Source organism: Dipodomys spectabilis, unplaced genomic scaffold (assembly GCF_019054845.1).
Source record: "Dipodomys spectabilis isolate Male_0828 unplaced genomic scaffold, ASM1905484v1 ptg000552l, whole genome shotgun sequence".
Lineage (NCBI taxonomy): Eukaryota > Metazoa > Chordata > Mammalia > Rodentia > Heteromyidae > Dipodomys > Dipodomys spectabilis.
The window spans coordinates 680,182-688,043 of record NW_024871229.1 but is presented as its reverse complement, the minus strand read 5'-3'; the positions used below and the strand labels follow the sequence as shown (position 1 = coordinate 688,043).

Here is a 7,862-nt window from a genome sequence, read left to right as displayed (position 1 = left end):
GGGTCCGGGCGGGGAGGGGTCCGGGCGGGCGGGGGTCCGGGCGGGGAGGGGTCCGGGCGGGCGGGGGTCCGGGCGGGGAGGGGTCCGGGCGGGAGGGGTCCGGGCGGGAGGGGTCCGGGCGGGGAGGGGTCCGGGCGGGCGGGGGTCCGGGCGGGGGTCCGGGCGGGGGTCCGGGCGGGCGGGGGTCCGGGCGGGAGGGGTCCGGGCGGGAGGGGTCCGGGCGGGAGGGGTCCGGGCGGGGGTCCGGAGGCGGCCCCGGCGCCCCCGGGAGCGCGGGTCGCACCTCCGCACACGGCCTTTCCCAGGCCGGCCGCGGGCTGGCACCTCGCGCCCGCGGGGGACCTCGCACCTCCGTCGGATAAAAGCCCCGCGGCGGCGCCGGCCGCCCAGAGCCCGGACCGGCCATGGCGCAGTCGCCGCCGCCGCCGCCGCCGCCGCGGGGCCCCGCGGGCCCGGAGCCCTGGGTCTTCGCGCGGGGCTGGGCCCGGGCGGGACACGCGGACTCCGCGTCGCCGGCCTCCTCCTCGGACTCCTCGGGCTCCTGCCCGTGCGACGGCGCCCGCCGCCCGCCGCGGCCCGCGCCCCCGGCCGCCGCCGCCGCCGCCCCGCCGGCGCCCCGCCGGCCTCGAACCCGCGTCGCGGGCGGCGGGCCGCGGCGCAGCGCCAGCGAGCGCGAGAAGCTGCGCATGCGCACGCTGGCCCGCGCGCTGCTGCGCCTGCGCCGCTTCCTGCCGCCGTCGGTGGCGCCCGCTGGGCAGAGCCTCACCAAGGTGGAGACGCTGCGCCTGGCCGCGCGCTACATCGCGCACCTGTCGGCCGTGCTGGGCCTCCGGCGCCGGCGCCCGGACGCGGCGGGGCCCCGCGGCTGCCCGCTCTGCCCCGGCCCGGGCCCCGGCCCCGACGGGGCGGCCTGGGGAGACCCGCCCGCCGCGCCGCCGCCCCCCGGCTGCCCGCCGTCCCCGCCGCGCCCGGCCCCCGCCGCCCCGCTCTGGACCCCGCCCCGGGCCGCGCCCTGGACGCCGCCCCCCGCGCCTCCGGAGCTGGCCGAGGTGTTCCGGGTAGGCGCCTGCTCCCCACCCCGGGGGGGGGGGGGGGGACGGGAGGTCGGGGGAGGACGGGGGATCGGGGAGGGGGGACGGGGGGTGGATGCCATCCGGGCCACCTGCGGGGGGGGAGGGGGGACGGAGCACGCTGTCCCCCCTCCTGGGAGGGAGGGTGCTGAGTTCTGAGTACTGGAGCCGGTGGCCTGCTGCGTGGGGTTTTGTCATTCATTCATGCATGCATTCATTCATGCATGCATGCATGCAGGACTTGGGGGTCCAAAAGAGAGGGTGTTCGTCACCAGATGGCTTTAAACAGGGGCCCCAGGGGTCTGCGCGTGCCTTTGTTTACCCAGCCCTTCCTGGGGAAGCCGGTTCCCACGCTCCCTGAGCTGGGATTGCGAGGGGGTCCGGGCCGGGTCGGCCTCTTTCCGGGGTGTGTGTGTTGGGGAGAGGGGGGAGATCAGATTCCTGTCCGCAGACTCCCTGCGCCATCCGCTGACCGTCTGCCCCGCGTCGTCCGTCTCTTGCAGAACGTCCCTGTGTCTCCAGAGCCCTGCCTGTCCCTGGAGAGCCCCCCCCTCCTGGCCCTCCCTTCCTGCCAGAGACCCCAGCCTCAGCTCCAGTGGGGGTGCTGGGGTCCCGACGTCACAGAGCTGCTGCCGGGTCCCGGGGACCAGGAGCCGGGCCCCATCTTCCCGCTCAGCGTGGTGAGCCCCGGCCTGAGCCCTGGCCTGAGGCTGGGCGGCTGCCCTGAACTTTGGCACGAGGATCTGGACGGGCCACAGCTGGGCATCTTCTAACGACTTTGCTGCCCCTGGGCAGCCCCATCGGCCCGCGGCGTGAATGCCTTCCCTTCCTCCTTGTTTGCTTCCCGGGGGGCTTTTGAGCTCTCTGGCAGCCACTGGTTTTTCTGAAGGATGCCTCAGTGCCAACAGACGGACAGATGGGTGGTGGGGTCCTCCTTGGCTGAAGGGGGCGGAGGGGGGGCAGGAGCACCCTCCACTGCCTGGCACCCCCGTGCTCTGACCCCAAAGGCAGCCAGGCTGGAAAAGGGGGGAGGGGCGGGGCCAGGCCTGGGCTCCCCACCCTTGGTCAGTGCAGTTCAGAATCCTGTGGTTTATTTTGTAATTGTTTTAAAGAGCAAAAGTACCCACCCAAAATTCGGTGTTGTCTGTGTTTTCTTCTATCAACCCCGGCTCTTCTTGGAGTAGGAAAAGTGTCTTTGTGTGGGGAAGAGCCTGCTCCCTTCCCCCCCATCAATCCGGGCACGCCAGCTTCACGCGGGCCTTCACAACAACTGGACGTTGGTTGTGGCCAGGGGTCTCTATCATTAAGTTTCTGTTCCCCAGTCCTGCGGCTGTGACAGGAGCTAAGAATAAAAGGCAAGGGGCTGGGGGCTGGGAAGGTGGCTCAGTGGTAGAGTGCTTGCCTCAAGGCCCTGGGTTCGATTCCTCAGCACCACATAAGAAAAAGCTGGACATGGTGCTGTGGCTCAAGTGGTAGAGCGCTCACCTTGAGGACAAAAGCTCAGGGGACAGTGCCCAGGCCCTGAGTTCAAGCCCCACAACCAATTAAAAAATAATAATAAAAGGCAAACCAGGTGTTAGCGGCTCACACCTGTCATCCCAGCCACTCAGGAGGCTGAGTCTGAGGATCGAGGTTTAAAGCCAGCTTGGGCAGGAAAGTCCGTGAGGCTCTTCTCTCCAATGAACCACCAGAAAACCACAAGTGGTGCTGTGGCTTAAGTAGTAGAGCGCTGGCCTTGAGCAAAAAGAGCTAAGGAACAGCGCCCGGGCCCTGCACCGCCAGGATCTCAGAATGGAAGCCGTCTCCAGGTTGCTCTTGGCATTTGAGCCAACCCAGCGTGATCTGGTCTGCTGGCTCAGGGAGACGCTGGTGGCTTTGCGGCCGGCATGATGGGTGTGGGCGTGCGGGAGTCTGATGCGCCAGGCCAGGGCAGGTGACAGCTGATGCAACCGTGCGCCGGGAAAGGGTTAACTGGAATTGGAGGAAAGGCCGGGGAGGCTGGGCCTCGCTGGGCCTCGCTGGGCAGGGGCGCAGCCAGGCGGTTGACCTCTTTGCTGGGTCGTGGGAGGCAGTGGAGGGTGACTTGGCTGAACTGGCCAGACAGAACTCTTGGACCCTTCATCTGGTTCACAATCAGGGAGGCCGCAGTTCAGGCCAAGCTGCGTTCGGCCACCCCGAGAAGCCTGCGTGGCTGCCGGCGTCCCGGGCATCGGGCCTCCCTTCCTCTCCAAGCCTCCCTTCTCCCCCCTTCTAAAGCAGAAACTGGCAGGAGTGGGCACCCAGACACCACACCTCCTTCCTCTAACCTTCTAGAACCTACTGTCCCCTGGAACGGCCAGCCAGGATGACGGCACACACAGCGGGACTGTGTGGTGACCGCCGTCCCTGGTTTTGTGCACGTGAAGACACGGAGCTGCCAGAGGGAGAGGACCGTGGCTGGGGGGGGGCTGCAGCCCCCCTCTCCTCCCCAGGAGGTCCGTCAGTGACATCCTGGGCCACACGCCCCGCCCGCCCGGGCACCTCTGGAGGGGGGGGGGCTGAGGCGGGTCCCCACCCCCATCCCCACCCCAATGACAGCTCGCTCCTGGGGTCCCTGGCAGACCCATGGGAATCAGATATGGCAGAGCCTGCTCCGGACCTCCCGAGGACCGCGTGACCCGCGTACCCCCGCCGAGGGCAAGCGCCCAGGGCAGGCCGAGCCCTCCGCTCATGGGGTCCAGACTGCACCCTCAAGGCGTGACGGCTTCTCTAGAACCCCTGGAGGAGCCGGGACTGAGACACGGGTCCCCAGACCCCTGCCAGCCTGGCCCCCACCCCGCCTACCTTTCCCTTCACTGCACCCTGCAGTGTACAGAGGTTAGTCTCCTCTCCCCGCACGCCACTGCCTCTCTCATTGCTGTAATGAGACAGCCGTTGCGGTGTGGTGTGGTGTGGTGTGGTGCAGTGCGGTGCGGTGCAGTGCGGTGTGGCGTGGCGTGGCGTGGCGTGGCGTGGTGTGGTGTGGTGCGATGTGGTGTGGTGTGGTGCGGTGCAGTGCGGTGCGGTGCAGTGTGGCGTGGCGTGGCGTGGCGTGGCGTGGTGCGGTGTGGTGCGATGTGGTGTGGCGTGGCGTGATGTGGTGCTGTGCGATGTGGTGTGGTGTGGTGCGGTGCAGTGCGGTGCGGTGCGGTGCAGTGTGGCGTGGCGTGGCGTGGTGCGGTGCGGTGCAGTGTGGCGTGGCGTGGCGTGGCGTGGTGCGGTGTGGTGCGATGTGGTGTGGTGTGGCGTGGTGCGGTGCGGTGCAGTGCGGTGCAGTGCAGTGTGGCGTGGCGTGGCGTGGCGTGGTGCGGTGTGGTGCGATGTGGTGCGATGTGGTGTGGTGTGGTGTGGTGCGGTGCGGTGCGGTGCAGTGTGGCGTGGCGTGGCGTGGCGTGGCGTGGTGCGGTGTGGTGCGATGCGATGTGGTGTGGTGTGGTGTGGCGTGGCGTGGTGCGGTGCGGTGTGGCGTGGCGTGGCGTGGCGTGGTGCGGTGCGATGTGGTGTGGTGTGGTGTGGCGTGGCGTGGTGCGGTGCAGTGTGGCGTGGCGTGGCGTGGTGTGGTGCGATGTGGTGTGGTGTGGCGTGGCGTGGTGCGGTGCAGTGCAGTGTGGCGTGGCGTGGTGTGGCGTGGTGCGGTGCGATGTGGTGTGGCGTGGCGTGGTGTGGTGCGGTGCAGTGCGGTGTGGCGTGGCGTGGCGTGGCGTGGCGTGGCGCAGTGCAGTGTGGCGTGGTGTGGCGTGGCGTGGTGTGGCGTGGTGCGGTGTGGCGTGGTGCGATGTGGTGTGGTGTGGCGTGGCGTGGCGTGGCGTGGCATGGTGTGGTGCGGTGCAGCGTGGCGTGGCGTGGTGTGGTGTGGTGCTGTGCGATGTGGTGTGGTGTGGCGTGGCGTGGCGTGGTGCGATGTGGTGTGGTGTGGCGTGGCGTGGTGCGGCGTGGTGCGATGTGGTGTGGCGTGGCATGGCGTGGCGTGGTGCGATGTGGCGTGGTGTGGCGTGGCGTGGTGTGCTGTGCGATGTGGCGTGGTGCGATGTAGCGTGGCGTGGTGCGGTGCAGTGCGGTGTGGCGTGGCGTGGCGTGGTGTGGTGCTGTGCGATGTGGTGTGGCGTGGCGTGGCGTGGTGTGGTGCGATGTGGCGTGGCGTGGCGTGGTGCGATGTGGTGTGGCGTGGCGTGGCGTGGCGTGGTGCGATGTGGCGTGGTGTGGCGTGGCGTGGTGTGGTGCTGTGCGATGTGGCGTGGTGCGATGTGGCGTGGCGTGGCGTGGTGCGGTGCAGTGTGGTGTGGCGTGGCGTGGCGTGGTGTGGTGTGGTGCGATGTGATGTGTGGCGTGGCGTGGCGTGGCGTTGCGTGGTGCGATGTGATGTGGCGTGGCGTGGTGTGGCGTGGCGTGGCGTGGTGTGGTGCGATGTGATGTGGCGTGGCGTGGTGTGGCGTGGCGCGTGGCGTGGCATGGTGTGGTGCGGTGCGATGTGATGTGGTGTGGCGTGGCGTGGCGTGGTGCGATGTGGCGCGGCGTGGCGTGGCGTGGTGCGATGTGGCGTGGCGTGGCGTGGTGTGGCGTGGCGTGGTGCGATGTGGCGTGGCGTGGTGTGGCGTGGCGTGGTGCGGTGTGATGTGGTGTGGTGTGGTATGGCATGGTCTCATCTGCTGAGAGTCTGGGAAAACCAGAAAGCCATGGCTCTGACCCTAAAACGAGTAACCTCTGGGCCGTTTCTGCTGGATGAGCTCAGCGGGTCCTCTTCCCGCAGGCCTTGGTGCTGGGTCTCCCTGGGGTTGGGGGGGGGGGGAGAGTTTCCTGCAGCCTAGGAAGGCCGGCAGCCTCTACTAGAGTATAACTGACCCCACCTCCACCAGCTCCAGATAAAGGATGGGCTTGGCTTCGCTCAGCTGGGGCATGGCAGCTAAGAGTTGTGACTCACCCTCCTGTGCCTCAGTTTCCTCATTTGTAACACGGAGGTAGGGCTGGGCTGGCGGTATAGCTCAGTGATAGAACACCAGCCTCGTTAGCTAGTGGCCCAACACTACTACTCAGGAAACTGGAAACTGAGATCTTTGATGTTCAAAGCCACCCTGGCTGACTCATCTCCAATTAACTGCTAAAAAGCTGGAAGCAGCACTGTGGCTTACGCTAGAGTAGAGCAACATAAAGGACAGCGCCCAGGCCCTGAGTACAAGCTTCAGGACTGGCACATGCGTGTGTGTGTGTGCGCACACACACACAGAGGAAACCCTAGCTTAACCTGCCTGCACCCAAGTTCCATCCCAGGACGGCAATAAACAAGAGCTTGCAAAGCAGAGCTAGACAGTGGTCACTTAGCATCAGATGGCGGTGCCAGGCACAAAGGATGAAGACTCTTCCCGCAGCCCCCAGCGCGGAGCCTCCGTGGACTCAGACGGGGAGGGAGAGGCAGGCCCCTCCCCCAGCTAGATCTCAGTCAAGTGCCAGCCGAGGCCGCTGGGCCCTGGCGACAGGAAGCTTGGGCTGGGCAGTACCCGGGGACTTAATCTGGGGCCTTTGAGGTGCAAATGGTGGAGAAGATGGGGTTGCTTCTCACCTGGGAGGGGAGAGGAGGGGAGGCAGCAGGCTGGGAGGAGGAGGAGGAGGATGTGGGACAGAAGTTGTTCAGGCCCTGCTCCCTAGTGTCAGGCCGCCCTCCCAGGCTAAGTATGCAGATGCCCAGAGTCACAAACCCACTCCACAGTCCTGTCCCCCCAACAGCAGCTGGGCATCGTCTAGAACCAGAACCCAACATGCCTGCGGGGTGCCCACCCACCCTTGCTGCTGTCGGTTACCTCCAATTTGCTGCCGTCAAGCTTGGGATTACCCAGGGCATGGAGAAATACCGTGTGTAAGTGTGTGCATGTGTGTGTGTGTGTGTGTGTGTGTATGTGTAGTGCGTTCCTGGAGTGCAGACTTCTCAGCCACCCCGCGTGATAGGCAGGGTGCACCCTCATTTCCTGAGCCCAGATTCCACATGCCCTCCCCATGACCTGGAAAAGCACAGCTCAGGACCCCAGTGCACACAGCATGGAGAAGGGTGGGACCAGGCACTGATAGCACCCACTCCCATCCCTCCTGTAGGGGAAGGGCTTCCACTGCCCTGCAGAACCTGCCCTCACCACCTTGGGGAGACACCACGCCCTTACCTGTCCCCCGCCTCTGGCCAGGTCACCTCCTGGACACCCCAGTACCCAGCCCCCCTCCAGCCTCCATCAGAAGTGTGGCCTCAGGTATTGGGAAACAGGAGTTGGGGACCTGAGCGGGAACCTGGAAGTCTCTAATTTAGGACTTGTGCCTGGCCACGACTGCCCAGTGGACTGGATCTAGGGAGATGAATTCCCAGGAGCTGTCACCAGATGTGCTCAGCCCCCAAGGCTAAAGCTCTTCTCCCACTTTTTTGTGTGTTTTGGTTAGTTGTGGGGCTTGAACTCAGGGCCTGGGTAGTGCTGTCCCTAAGCACTTTTGCTCAGGACTAGCACTCTAACCACTCTGAGCCACAGCTCCACTTCCAGTTTTCTGGTGGTTCATTGGAGGTAAGTCATACCGGGACTTTCCTGCCCGGGCTGCCTTTGAACTGTGAATCCTCAGATCTCAGCCTGCTGATAGAGACTACTCTGTTCCTGCCTGGCAACTCTGCCTCCATTCTGTGTTTCTCTGTCCTTTGTTCGAAGCCATTCCCTCCCTGGTTTCCGGAAGGATGGCACGGAGAGGCCTTAGCCAAAGTACAGCCATTCTGGACTTAGACTGCACTGTGAAGGCCTTTACCGAAAGTAA

At 66.0% G+C, this 7,862-nt stretch overlaps 1 protein-coding gene across 1 annotated transcript; it reads left to right on the top strand.

Moving 5' to 3' along the window:
* The first annotated feature begins 404 nt into the window (after window positions 1-404).
* Mesp2 (mesoderm posterior bHLH transcription factor 2) lies at window positions 405-2,170 on the top strand. The gene is made up of 2 exons (XM_042670458.1): window positions 405-1,058; window positions 1,574-2,170. The coding sequence occupies exons 1-2, from the start codon at window positions 405-407 to the stop codon at window positions 1,841-1,843; spliced, it is 924 nt and encodes a 307-aa protein (XP_042526392.1). The 3' UTR covers window positions 1,844-2,170.
* Window positions 2,171-7,862: the final 5,692 nt, after the last annotated feature.

Bases quoted from the DNA above. Each gene is read 5' to 3' on its own strand.
- Mesp2 (XM_042670458.1), top strand. From the start codon at position 405: ATGGCGCAGTCGCCGCCGCCGCCGCCGCCGCCGCGGGGCCCCGCGGGC. The intron at 1,059-1,573 runs GTAGGCGCCTGC...CGTCTCTTGCAG, and splicing joins AGCTGGCCGAGGTGTTCCGG to AACGTCCCTGTGTCTCCAGA.